A 13436-nucleotide genomic window follows, 5' to 3' on the forward strand; every position below is an offset into this window, starting at 1 on the left:
CAGCAGCCCTACTCGTTGTGCCACCTATACAGTGAATAGTGAAGGGATGCTGCACGTGAAGGAGAGCGTGAAACTTTGGAACAACTAGCATGAAAAATACAAAAATAATGAAGAAACGTCAAGGTGTAATAATCGAGATGGAAAAATTATTAATTACACAACAACAGCATCCTCTTGTGTTTCAGCATACTACTAGATATAATAAGGTAAGAACACAGTACAATACCGTACCGACCATGAAGTGTATTTTTTTAATTAAATTTATGCTTTGAAATGTAAAAATTTGTTTCATTGACTAGGCTTGTGTTTTATTACAGTATTTAATATGTCTGACATTTACTAGAGAATTATATTGTGTAATTTTTTGATTCCCTTGTTTGCAACAAATGCAAAGGAAATTAGGAGGCTGGGCTCTGCAATGGGGGGGAATCTGATACACGTACATTTCGACTTGCGCAAGGAATTGAAGGACGGTCTATTTGCGTAAGTCGAGGGGTGTCTGTATTTTAAATATGTATTTGCGTTATATTTTCAAAGTATCCACGTCCATGTTAAGACACACAGTACATTCGGTATCGAGAGAGCAGGGGAGGCAAGGAGCTGCCGGCTGGATTTCCCAAAACGTTCAATATGCAACGAGTGCACATTGTTCATACGTTCCATTCGGTGTAAACCATGCAGTCTTCTTGTGACCGTTGCGCTTCTGCCTTGGATCCGAGGAACCCGACCCGAAACCTTCAGCAGGCTTCTCCGACCTCTGGGTTGGGTTCCTCAGACCCATTGCAGAACTACAACGGTCATAACAAGAGCGGTCGAGGTTTAGCGTGGGATTTTGCACAGCGCCTCATGTTTTTGAAGGGATCCCGCTGTTGTGCGTTAACAGTGAAGAAGAAGCACAAAGCCCGTTCGCTCGGAGAGGAAATCTGCCCAAAATCCATTGTTTACGTGACCGGCTGATTCCGAAGAAGCACGGCGCTCGCGCGGCGCCTTCGTGCCGTGACACCGATGTGCAGAATTTCCAAAAAACCAGCCCTAACGGAACTCTCCGCCTCGAGCGCACCGATACCACGGCTGTAAAAATTCAAAATTGGAAAATGCGTTAACTTAAATAAAATAAAATCCAGATTCCAGATGGTGCACGTTGAAGAAGATCCAGTAGGATACCTGCGTCAGCGTCTCACATCTGTCATTTGTGTTTAGTCTACAGCCGAGTGCAAAACGTCTAAGTGAGGTTAGCTCTGCTCTCGAGCCGCACGTTGTACGAGACGAGGCTGCCTATCTCCTCCCGTCGCGTGCGATCCGCGTAAGCGGCGGCGCTCCGAATTAGCCGCCGCTTTTTCCATTTTCCGGCTCTGGATCCGTGTGAGATTTTCTCTCCCGAACAGGACGGTTGGACAGTCTCACAGGACGTGGCCCTCATGTCAGAGCGCGAATACCAGCTTGGACAAGGGCTTCAGCTCCCGCAGCCTGGTTGAGATGCCCGGCGCCGTGCAGCGAGGGCCGTGGATTGGCCCGCCTGGCCTACGGCTCGCATTTACCCAGGTGAAGCTTGACTACGCCCTGGTTGTGGAGGCGGAGCAGATGGACGAACTCGTCCGGCATGTTGTGAACCTTCTTCTTGCTCTGCCGGTTGTCGTAGTAGTGGTTGGTGAGCGGCCCCCCGCCGTGCGGGTGCCAGGGGAAGGGCCAGAAGCCGTAGAGGTGCACGTTAGCGCACAGTTCTGACGCAAGGCTGGCCACGATGAGGCCTGTGCTGAGACGCATCGCTTTCAGGCCCCGCGCCCTCCAGAACCACGTGAGGCCCCGCAGGTACTCAGGGTTCAGGAAGATGGGCCGGGCTGAGCCGTCGAAGTCCTGCAGGGTGTACACGGCCCGCAGAGAGACGGCTGTGTTGTGCCAGTAGGAGAAGGCAGGCAGCAGCAGCAGGGAGTCGCCGTAGCGGACCAGGCTCTCCGCAAAGGGCCGCCGCTGCTCCGTCAGGCCGTTAAATCTGGCGGGAAAGAAAGGGGCGGGTTGGGATGTGGTCAGCTGAGAGAGAGCGAGCATGACAGGGGTCTCGGGGTATTGTCCAGGGGACACATCAGCGTACGTTCCCACACATTCCCACACGTGACATCTTACGACATATTTCCAACTCACGATGTTCGAACGAGCATGATTTTCTTAAATGAAGACGAAACTTATGCCGAGCTGACGGGCTACGAAGTCGGCTATGATGTATCTGAGTGGCTGGCCACCAAGATTGAGAGGGCTCAGATTCCTTCTCCTAAATGTAGGCGACCGGCTTTGGGACTCCGGACTCACTTCTCCACGAGGATGCTGGGATTAGCCGTCACCAGGTTTGTCTTGTTGCCAACATCGTTTTCATAGCTGCTGTCCAGAGGAGGGAGGTTACATCTGGGACAGAGCATGAAAGAGTCACATTAGCTGTGCGACAGTGACGCTCTGACACTCTTGTTCCACTTACTTATGTCATAGGATCCTGCCCACCTTGACCCTGCACTGCTCGAGCTTCGACTCATAATGGTGAGATGGACAGAGAGATGGACGGCCGCATGGGTTAACGGGCGCACAGACGTATGGATAATTACTTTGTCATTTTATACTGTTACTTTTGCCGTCTTAGAAGTTATTTTATCACTGTTGCAATTTAGTAGCATGGGGCGTGGTTGAGTTCCAAGTTACGTGTACTCTCGGGCTAAGCTACGTATTAAAATATCATACACGTGTACTGGTATTTCATAGAAAGAGAAATATTTCACAAAGTATGTGAGCCACTGGAGATACTTTAAAAGAAAATAAGTCCATTCACGCTTCCCGGTGAATTTTGCTTTACATGGAAGTTATTAATCTTTTCAGCTTGATGTGACGCTGCAGCGCGTGTTGCTTTGGGGGCCGTGGACTCCTGGCTGCCAGCTCTTTCTGGGGATCGAGCCAAAGTCGACACGAGGTCTTTGCTGGCAGGAGGAACACCTGGCACTCATCTGATAGTGAGCAGAGCTCCGCGCTCTCTGCCATCGAGCCCATCAGGGCCATCCATGTAGCTTCATATAGCGTCTCAGAGCAGCAAGTGTCATTAAAAAGTAGCACCTTCTGTTCGTGCGGTTCGCTGTTTTTATGCATTGCATCTTATGCAAGTATTTCACTAGAACAGCTTGTGTGAAAGGAATCATAAACCTCTTGGGATCAAAAGGGTGTGTAAAATATCTCAACTGGTTTGTGTCTAATCCTACAGAATGAGGAAGCAGGAGGAAGAGAGCGGCAGGCAAAGAAATGACATGAGAGCTGATGTGAACAGGTGAGGCCGGCACACACTGAGAATCTGGATGACATGTCTCAGAAGGGAGTGGAACATAGTACCCTCAGAGGGAGGGGCCGGTGAAAGGAGCAGATTAAACCCAGGAACCGAAGAGGGGTCTGCATGTGGGGTAGTAGAAAATGAGCTAAACCCGAAATTCTCCCGGCCATTCATGAAAGGAAATAACAGAAAAGTAGTTGGCTTCTTAAACAATTCTGCTGTGACCAGATCCACCAACCCATCCATCCATCCATCCGTCCGTCCATCCAATCGTCCGTCCATCCAACCATCCATCCATCCATCCATCCATCCGTCCGTCCATCCAATCGTCCATCCATCCATCCATCCATCCATCCGTCCATCCAACCATCCATCCGTCCATCCATCCATCCATCCATCCGTCCATCCAATCGTCCGTCCATCCATCCATCCGTCCATCCATCCATCCATCCATCCATCCATCCATCAGGGTTACAGTGCACACATGTGTATGATTTAATGTGTGTTCATGTAATACTACTCCTAAAAAGTCAGCTGAAGGCTGAAAACTCAAATACCCAGAGGCCACATCTCTTTGTCTCTGAGCTGAGTCAGACTTTCCATGTCTCCTACTACTCAGTGTATCTAATGCTCACTGGGTGGGAAGTGAGGCTGTGGTTATGAACTTTTTTGCACAGTAAAATGAGGAACCTCTTTGTCATCATGTCAAGTCTGGAGCAACGTGAATGGCCAGAAGACACACCGATGACACAACGCTACTGATCTCAGTGCCACTGTATATTTATGGTCCGAAAGATCAGTGTTAAAAGTCCTTTAGCGTGGATAAACCCTGAGAAATGGAAGACTTTCACACGTAAACCCCAAACCTCAGCATTCAGAGGAAGAAAGAGAATATCTTGTCCGGTGGTAAAAAAACATTTCTGTTTTATCTCATTGCTGAGTGAATGTCTCACTTTATCATTTCTTGGAACGAGTTAAATCCTTAACTTCCTGTCAGCTTACGATAAATTTCTGTTAGTGCGTGTGCGATGGAAGGCTCACGTACCTGATCACAAACTGAGCAGAGTTGATCTCATCTCCGCAGCTGCTGTTGGAAAGAATGCCGCTGTTCCCCACCACCGCACACGTCTCCGAAGTGTGATTCCTAAAGGGCGCCTCCTACAGGGCACATACTTAGTGCGTCCTCTCGACACTCGCATAAAGATATAACGGGTACTGTATATGGATCCCGTAAGGGTCGCGACGTACCTTCACAAATGTGCTGAACAGTTTGGGGGTCACTTGGAGGGGCTTTCTTTTCTCTCCGTCGTATATGACCTTTGACCCCACCGGAGTGTTTTCCTGCGTGATAACGGCACTGGAGATTCCATTGCATTTGCTCTGCAGCTGAGACCTGGAACGGAAAGCCTTTGTTACGATGTGAAGTTCTGCCGTCCATTTCAAGCAGCATCACTCTACCACATGATCAACGTTGCGGAACGCTCCAAAGACACAGCCTTTGTAGGGGGCGAACCGCTTGAGATGAGCTACAGACTTGAGCTTTCATATATAGAAGCTTTTCAGAATTATGCCAGAGTCAAGGATTCCCACCAATAACAATGTTCCCGACTGTATTAATAGATACTCTCTGGATTTATTCTTATCTTCTGCCTGTTTTAAATGCAGCACTTGAGCAGCCTTTGCTGACAAGGGAAGAGGGTCAGGGCCGGTTAGTCTTTTGTCTCTGGGGAAGAAAATGCCGTCTCTTGTTGGGTTATCCAGAGCACAGGTTTTAAGAACTCACAATTATCATTCATCATGCGTAAAAATAGACTGTGCTCGATGCTCGAAGAGCCATTTTAAACTGCCACTTTGCAAAATTTCCTTTCTCCGACGTGCGTTGTTCACTTGCTAAACAGTTTACCCCGAGAATAGCCACTTGCGGCTGATTTCAAAGCTGATGGAGCCGCCATAAAAGACAGCGAAAGCTCACTGACGTTTCCGCGAACCAGTTCTTTTTCAAAATGTCAAAAATCACAGGCTCATTAGCGTAGTTATCACACTATTCCAGACTTGTTCAAGTTCATGGCACGACGCCTTGCTAAACTAATGAAACATATCTGATCCAGGTGTAAATCAACCACCGCTTGAAGTCATAAATCTGCATACTGCTCATGTAAGCGACCAGAGTTCCCCGTCCATCGCCGAGGACTTGTTCCATGACCCTGTTTTCAGGTTCCTTTACCTGCCTATGTGGAGCAGCACTCTTTGCAAACCATACTGTGAAACCTTGCACAAATCCACAGCACTTGATCCAACCCTTGGCTGCTTCCAATGGTTGTACAGGCATCCTCTTCCGGAAGGCCAGAAGACTCAAAGTCGTCTTCACGTCATCATAGCTCCGAAGTGCCACTGAACTGAGGCCCAACATTGTTGCCAGCTTCAGGCTCTCTTTACCTGAACTGATGGAGATTAGCCTCCTGCTTCTTCCAGGTTGGGGAATAAAGTGTCATCAACTTCTTGATGGTCTTCTCCCTTCAAGTACATGAACCAAGACAGAAGGAGGTGGGACATAGAGATACAGTTGACTCACATCAGCAAAACTTTGCATTAAAATAGGAAGGAATAAACCATAGAGTTTTGCCTGTTCTGAATACAATATGTATGAAGTAATGGCCATCTGAACCTCTGAAAGATGAGCTCCAGCTCAACCATACTGTTCCATGATGCCCGTCACGAACCCCTCAACTACGGTCTACTGGTAGAAGTGCTAGGTACACTCAACTGAACTCTGGTACACCTACACATTGGAGTATCCTTGCTTGCCCCAGCAAACTGATGAAAATCCCAGAGGTTTCTGGTCCCTGAATCGAGTGTGTCTGCGCCCACCTGCACTCTTGGCACATCTCCGATTCCTCAGGCTCGGGCCTCTTCGGACCTTCTTGGGCGGGTCCGCGTGCTTTGACTTTGCTGTTGCGGTAGAGGTGAAAGGTTATAAAAGTGTGAGGACAACCTACAGAAAAACCAACCATGCTAAGCCCAGGTTCCCCTTTCTGCTTTTTGTCCCCTTGGTCATAGCGGTCCAGTTACTGAGCGATATAGGAGTGTCCCTCCATACAAGCTATTCATTCATATTCGATATTCTTCCCCTTGCGGGACCACACTGTGCTCCTCGATGGACGAGTTACTGTCACGCCCTCCTCGGCGCAACGAGGGTCACCTGCGGCGGATCAGGGGACGACCGCATAAAAGGGCGGTCCGGAGCTCACTCAGACGCGGAACCTTCTTCAGCCTTGATCGTCGCCCTAGTGTGTGCTTCCTGAACCCTTACCTTTCCCGATCCTCCCGTCCTCAACCCTGTTCTCCGTCTCCTTTTCCTTTATTCTCTGGACCTCACGGTTTCCACGATCTCCTGCTCGTCTCACGGTTTACGGCTTTCGGATTGTCCCTCTGGTTACGTTTGTACATCGGTGACCCTTGGATTGTCTTGTGACCACGCTTTTTTGGAGTCCCCTTTTGAAACCCTACGCTCCGCGCTTGGGTCCGACGGCTTCCTTCCGTTGTGACACCAGGACAGTTGTAAGATGAAGGCCAAGCGTCTCGTAAGGCTTCCTCACTTGTGCTTGAAGCCTGTGGTTGTTTAAGTCCCTGATATCGAAGATCGCATCAGATACGCCGCTCGTATGAGAGGATGTAAAGAAAATGACTTCTTGCTCTTTATTTAATTGCTGCGTGGCTTTTATTTGATGCATTTCTTTCCGTAATTCATGTTGTTGTCATTTTGGAGTTAGCGTGGTCTGCTCTCTGTGCATCTAAAAAATTAAAATAAACCATTGACATGCTGATGGCCACGATTAAACCGCAAGCGAACGCTGTTCATCTGGCCTCCAACAGCATGTTTGAATATTAAGCGCATTTTGTCGAAATGTGTAGAATGTGGAGAAAGAGCCTTCGCCCGGACGACTATTTGGCACAGATGTGCTTTCAAAGGAAATTTTTCAACAGTAACAATCAATCCAATTCAAACTTTCGTGACGTTGAAATGATGAAACGGTCAAAATGTGTAGCAAGTTCCATCTGAGACGGTCATTTTAACGCGCCGTCTCCCCACCACACCCAATTTGACGGGATTTACTGAAAACCAAAATCACCGGTGATTCTCCAAATAGGAAATCCTATAATAATGGCACATGGCGGACATCCCATTGAGGAGGTATTGCTGGCAAAACAACAAAGGGCGTGTTCTCCTCAAAACACACGTACGTCTGACTGGGGTTTCCAAAATATAATTAACAGCAATTACTTTCTTCCCACTTTTTCTCTCTGAAATCATCAGCGGCTGGATGCTGTTTCACCGCGTTTCGCTCTTCTGCGCCACATCGCACCCCCTTTCCCACCTGAACTCGACCAAAGCTTCGGAGCGTGTGCTACCGAAAAAAACCGATGGCTTTGAAAACGTGTGAGACTACAGTGAACGTCATGACAGGAAGCGCTGGAATGCGCCTGGGAAGCAGCATCTTTGCTTTGTCAACGTTGACAAGAGTGAAAGAAAGAAAGAAAGAAAGAAAGAAAGAAAGAAAGAAAGAAAAAGAAAAAGAAGAGTTAATCATCCTAGTCGATGCAAATGTTCTTCGATCTTCATACCACAACCATACCAGAATTTTAAAAGCTCTCGAAAGGGGCAGCCCCCTGTCGACCCCCCACCCCTCCTGCGGGATGAGAAGTGACCCCCCGCGATGCCGGGGCGCGATCCGACTCACCTGAAACCCACCAAGTACACGATGAGCATGACAGTGGTCAAGACCAGCAGGCAGAACATGAGGAGGTAACATCTTCTCATCGCCCCACCTTGGGGGTGGCCTTCGCTCAGCCCCTCGTGGCCTGTTCTTCGGGGGGGTGGGGTCTCGGTGATTCCTTTCCTCGTGGCCCGGGAACCCGCTCGCAGCTGCGCTCCTACATGCTCTCCCCTCCTCTCCTTGCTGTCTCAGAAAGCCTCCCTCTTCTTCCTCCGGCTACCCGTCTTCTTCACTCTCCTTCTACTCTCCCTTTACTTTTTTCTTCCCCTCCCGCTGCCCGTCCGCCTGCCTTTTCCTTCCACTCGGGGCAGCCGAACCCCTCCCTCTGTGACTTGGCTTGGTTCTCAAAAACTTCAGATCGCACACCCGCTCTGTGGTTCTTACCAGCGCTTTCTTCAGCCCTCCCCCCTCAGTCCCCGCTCTCCTATGTGCGTCTGCGTCCCTCCTCCCTCCGCTATAGTAACAGCCGCCTCCTGACCCCCCCTTACTCCCTCCCTCCCTCCCTCCCTGCCTCTATAAAGAACAGGCAGTAACACGAGTGCCTGGCACCGAATTAGCACACGGCTACTCTCTCCACTGCGCGCGCGCCCGTGTGTGTGTGTGTGTGTGTGTGCGTGTGTGTGCGCGTGTGTCCGGAGGGCCTCGCCCTTTGAGGGAAATGTGAGGTTCGGGGCAGGGGGCTATCGGCCAATGGGATCTCCAGATCTCCACACACTCCGGAGCGCAGCCAAGTTCTTACGGTGTGGACTTACTCCCCCGGATCAAGTTCGCCTGCCGCTGCTCGCTGCTATTAATACAAGGGCGGCTTCTCACTCGGGGTGGATTCGGGTGCGAGGCAACCGCCTGAGAGATGACCGAATTGCACGTTTGCTTTCGGGTGAATGGGAATAAGATCGATAATGAGAGCGATGATGAGGTGCCCCGGGGACTGGGACGGGGACGGGGAATAATGCTCATAGTGATACCGTCCAGGCCGGCGTCTTTGGAGAAAGACGGCGAGCAGATGGCAGGTAGCGGAAGAGAAGAGAGCGGGTTCCTCTTCGAGCGCTCGGCTCCTGGTGTGCGTCGGGGAACCGGCGAGCGCGAGTGCGTCACAGCGGCCCTTGTGACTCCTTGGTCACTTCTGTCTTCCGCCGGCCGCCGCCACCCCCACCCCCGCACACGCTCGCTCGCGAACCCCGCACCCCCAGGGCCTTTCAGGGTTCACGTCTTCCCCGACGGCGGTGCCGTCCGCCCTCCACGTGTCGGAAGGGGCTGCGAACACACGCGTGCCGTCGTGCTCCGGGGGGACGTGACTCTTCTCCAGGACGCGCCACGCAGCCGTTTCCAGGAACGGCACCGACTGCGCGCAAAAAGAGGAAGAGCCTCGTTCTTTCCTTCGCGCTCACAGTTTCGTTTCGAAAAAATTTCCTTTTTTTTCCTCCAAAGACGTCATTTTCAACGCAGGTGACGAGGCGCGATGCGATGTGAGGAAGTATGGAAAATACAGAATTGTCACTCTAATGAGTCAGGAATGCAAGATGAATGTGAAATTGCTGTGTGTGTGTGTGTGTGTGTGTGTGTGTGTGTCCATCACACATGAAGGATGAAATCAGGAACGTTTCGAGCACAAACACAGCCGCAGGTTTGCCAGTATCTGCGCTCTGCAAAATCTATTCTTTTGTTTCTCATTTTAAATATCGCTTCTTAACGAACGTGTTCATTTACATTCATTCGCCTTGCTGACACTTTCCTCCAAAGCAAATCACAACGTTAGGGTCACGGTTACGAGCTCACGGTCGTTCGGCCGTTTGCGCGGCCGGGTAATTTTACTGGAACGATGCAGCTAGAAGCGGGATCTGAACCTGCAACCTTTAGCGCTAAAGGCACCAGCTCCAACTGCTAGGCTCCCAGCTTCCGTTTCCATCCGCTTCTGCTCCCCAGGTGGCGACAGGCATCTGGGAGGGAGCCGCGTACCAGCAGTGCCATTTCCCTCCTTTTTCCGGCAAACGACCCCCTCCCCCATCTTCGGAAGTTTCTGGAAAGTGCTGTTCCCTCCAGTAAAAGCGCAACATAGCTGCAAAGAGGATGGAGGTTCCTTCGGCACAGTGATGTGTATTGTCGCGCGTGCACTCGGCGTTTTTCGTTCCTGGATTCTCCAGCTCTTGTGGACAGCGAGGGTTTGCGGGGCGCCCGGGGGATGGGGGGGGGGCGTGCTTCCTGTGTGCCCGCTCATGTGACATCACAAGCACAAAAGGAGTCATTGTCTGTGGCCTCGCTTACCCCGACACCCCTCCCAAGCCCAGACGGCCCCCCTCTGACCCAGAGCTTGCCCTTGGAGGGGGGGGAGGGGGTGCCGCCTTGGCTTGTTCCACGTACGTTTCGCAGGAAGGATTCGTTCCCCTTTTCATTCCAGCAACCTCGACCGAGGGAGAGCGCATACCGAGATTAATGACTACGGTACAGTTGTATTACTGCAGTAATTCCCAGTCGCCCAGGATCAAGGAGACTTTATGATCTAACGTAACAGTCAGCGCCTGTGTGAGGCTCCCTGCAGCTCGGGGGGGGGGGTGCGCGATGTAGGCCCCGTCGCGCGGCTCCTTACCGCGGTGTCTCGCACTCGCTTCCCGTCACCGCCGCGCGCTGCTCGATGAACGGTGACGTTCCCCTGAGCAGAACGAGTTCTGGGACCCGATCGATCCAGTTCTGGGTCACTGGTCAGCTGAAACGCATTTGCTGTTCTGACTGACGCGTTGACTTATCCATTTGGATGGCTGGGGAACTCTTACCCAAGGAATTCAGGGCAAGTACCGTGATCAAGGGTGCTGCAGCAGGACGTGGGATTCAAACCCTTGTCCTTCAGAGGCCGAGGGCACGGCGCTGATCACTGAGCCACCTGCGGGGCACGGAAACCGGGAGCGAGTTTCACCCGCAAGCCGTCGCGTTTCGTCGACGCGACTCGCCGTTTCCGTGGCAACCGTCTGAGCCGCGAGGACTCGCGCGGGAACCGAGTTCGGACGGATCCGCAGCTTCGGGAGGTTCGCGTTAAAAATGATCTCAGTCGGTGTGTCTGTCAGCAGCTCCGTCTGATTTACGAAAGCGGGTTCATCTCACGCTTTTCTCCGCGTTAAGGTACCTGCGCTTATTTACCTGTTCGTACAGGTAATTTCACCGGAGCAAATTAGGGTAAGCACCTCGCTCGAGGGCATTGCAGTCGGAGGTGGGATTCGAACCCGCCACCTTTGGGACACCACCACCTGTCGCCGTGATTTATTAATGAAAGTGAAAATAGCGCAGCATGACACTATAATTCTGTACTGTGTTTTACTACTCATCTACTTTACTTATTTTAACATGAGTAACAAAGCCCTCTTGCACAGCGTCCCCTTCACATTTGTTAATTATTTATGTCCTCTTGATTTTTAATAAAGCAATGCATCACAAGGGGGTTTGCGACTCACGGTCACGGACTCGAACCCTAACCGTACCGTGAACGTGACAGAGGGGACGGCGTGCGGAGCACGTGCGGAGAAAAAAACGGAGAGTTGAGAAACATGACGCAAGGCAGCCCTGATCTTTGTGACCTTCCTCTGCAGAAAGATCCACGGCAGGTTAAGAGCAGCGGAACCAGGACAGCCCAAGGGGACGCAACCCGAATCTGGCACCATCCAGCCGGCCTGCGACCATAAACGCGGACAGCGCTGGATGCCGGACGGAAGCGAGTTTAACTCCGAAAGCACCTTCAGGGTCCCACCCGAAAAAAGATCACCATCTGCGATGACGAGCTTTACCTGCTGGAGCAGCTGCTTTTGGACCCAAAGGCCGCAGGTTCAAATCCCCCTCCAGCTACAGCACCCTTAAGCAAGGTACTTCCCCAAAATTGCTCCAGCAAATGGGTCAATACCTGTAGGCAGATTAACACCGTAAGCTGCTTTGGAGAAAAGCATCAGCTAAATGTAACCCGTTGTCCATTTTTGCTCTTTGCTATTTCGGCACCGGCCAGCGGCAGGAAACGGAACCGACAACCTGTCGGCGAAGTCCGAACCTTTCCGGTGAGATGACTTCTGGAGATGGGGGGAACAGAAAGGGTGAACGATGCTTTTTAGATGGCCGAGCCGTCGGGGGCGGGATCACATCCGCGCCAGGGATCGGGCCCGGATCACATCTCCGGGAGAGGTATTTCTTTGGCTTTTTATGTCCTCATCATTGTTCTCAGACCATTAGAGCTGCGGGGGACACGGTGGCCTTCACCTCAGGGATATAATCAGTTTAGCAAACAGGGTCTCATTAACAAAGTCTGCGAGAGAAAGGGGCACAAGTGACCATTATTCCATGCGTGGGATAATGGTCACTTGTTTAAATAAAGTTTCACGATTTAAACAGTTTGTTTCAAGCTGTGCCAACATGTGATAAAAAGCTCATAACCGATGTGCGACGTCGTCAGTCTTGTATCGCAAGCCGATCGGCGTTTGGTTTGAGGGGAACGGTTAGAGACGGGAGGTGAGAAATAACGAGTCCGGGAAAAAAAGGAGAATGTTATAACATTTTATTTTCTACGGAACCCAGGGCATCGCCCTATAACCATGTTAACAGAGGGTGGTGCCACACGTGGAAATACACATATAAAGTGACGCAGCAAGAGCACAAACCCCACGGGGAGCACCGTCAGTCGATGCCCTTTCCTTCATCTGCCATTCCGCAGACAGGGGCAGAGGTCACGTGCCGCTCTGCGACCATCGGAGGAGCCCGTGTCGCCTCGCCGTGCCCCACGATGTCGCCGAAGGCAAAGCGAGAACCAACAACCTCGAGGTTCCAAGTCCGGTGTGAACACGGAGCTTGCAGTCAGAGCCAAGGAGCCAGGAGCGTTGCATCGTTTGCTGTTGGCGCAACAGGATGCGGTCTCTGCTGGAGGGACTTCCTCCTGCTGCTGAGGATTCGAACTTGTATGGGTGTATATAAAATTAAGGTACAAAGAAGCACTATGAAAGAAAAAGCCTACTTATGCTTGTACACTGTAAGAGGCATTGAGAAAACTCACAGTACGACACCACAGATGGCCACTAGGACATATTTTCAGTTAATTGCACATCATGACAAATGTTTAAAAATTTTTTTTGCTCTGGGCAAGAAGAGGCAATACAAAATTTGCCTACTTTTAGAAAGGCTACACAACACTGGTCCTCCAAAGTCAAAACCGTGCAGGTTTTGTAAAGCAAAATCTTATTAGCCAGTCCCGAAGGCCACGTGACTTACCGTACTTACGAGACCGAACACTCAGCCATTTCTCAGCGTTAAAGAAACCCTCTATGACATTCATAACTCAAAGGCTAATATTCATTTAAAAAGCGTGGAAAATAATTTTAAGGAAACGAAGCCACTTGCCA

The 13436-nt window shown here is 50.8% G+C and overlaps 1 protein-coding gene across 3 annotated transcripts; it reads right to left on the reverse strand.

Annotated features, from left to right (window-relative positions):
- Positions 1-335: 335 nt before the first annotated feature.
- On the reverse strand, positions 336-8512 carry st8sia6 (ST8 alpha-N-acetyl-neuraminide alpha-2,8-sialyltransferase 6). 3 transcript variants are annotated; one of them, XM_018764279.2, is made up of 7 exons: positions 8038-8512; positions 6167-6247; positions 5735-5812; positions 4547-4691; positions 4344-4456; positions 2305-2397; positions 336-1990 (listed from the first exon to the last, which is right to left on the reverse strand). In XM_018764279.2, the coding sequence occupies exons 1-7, from the start codon at positions 8115-8117 to the stop codon at positions 1522-1524; spliced, it is 1059 nt and encodes a 352-aa protein (XP_018619795.1). In that variant the 5' UTR covers positions 8118-8512; the 3' UTR covers positions 336-1521. The 3 variants fall into 3 exon arrangements, with proteins under 3 accessions (XP_018619795.1, XP_018619797.1, XP_018619796.1); XM_018764281.2 differs by having other exon boundaries at positions 6609-8114; XM_018764280.2 differs by lacking the exon at positions 2305-2397.
- Positions 8513-13436: the final 4924 nt, after the last annotated feature.

This window comes from Scleropages formosus, chromosome 8 (assembly GCF_900964775.1).
Source record: "Scleropages formosus chromosome 8, fSclFor1.1, whole genome shotgun sequence".
NCBI classification, from domain to species: domain Eukaryota; kingdom Metazoa; phylum Chordata; class Actinopteri; order Osteoglossiformes; family Osteoglossidae; genus Scleropages; species Scleropages formosus.

Excerpts from the sequence above, each read along its gene's own strand:
- st8sia6 (XM_018764279.2), bottom strand. The coding sequence starts at position 8,117 with ATGAGAAGATGTTACCTCCTCATGTTCTGCCTGCTGGTCTTGACCACT. Across the intron at positions 4,457-4,546 it reads TGTTCAGCACATTTGTGAAG|GAGGCGCCCTTTAGGAATCA; the intron begins GTACGTCGCGAC and ends TGTGCCCTGTAG. Across the intron at positions 1,991-2,304 it reads CCCAGCATCCTCGTGGAGAA|ATTTAACGGCCTGACGGAGC; the intron begins GTGAGTCCGGAG and ends CTTTCCCGCCAG.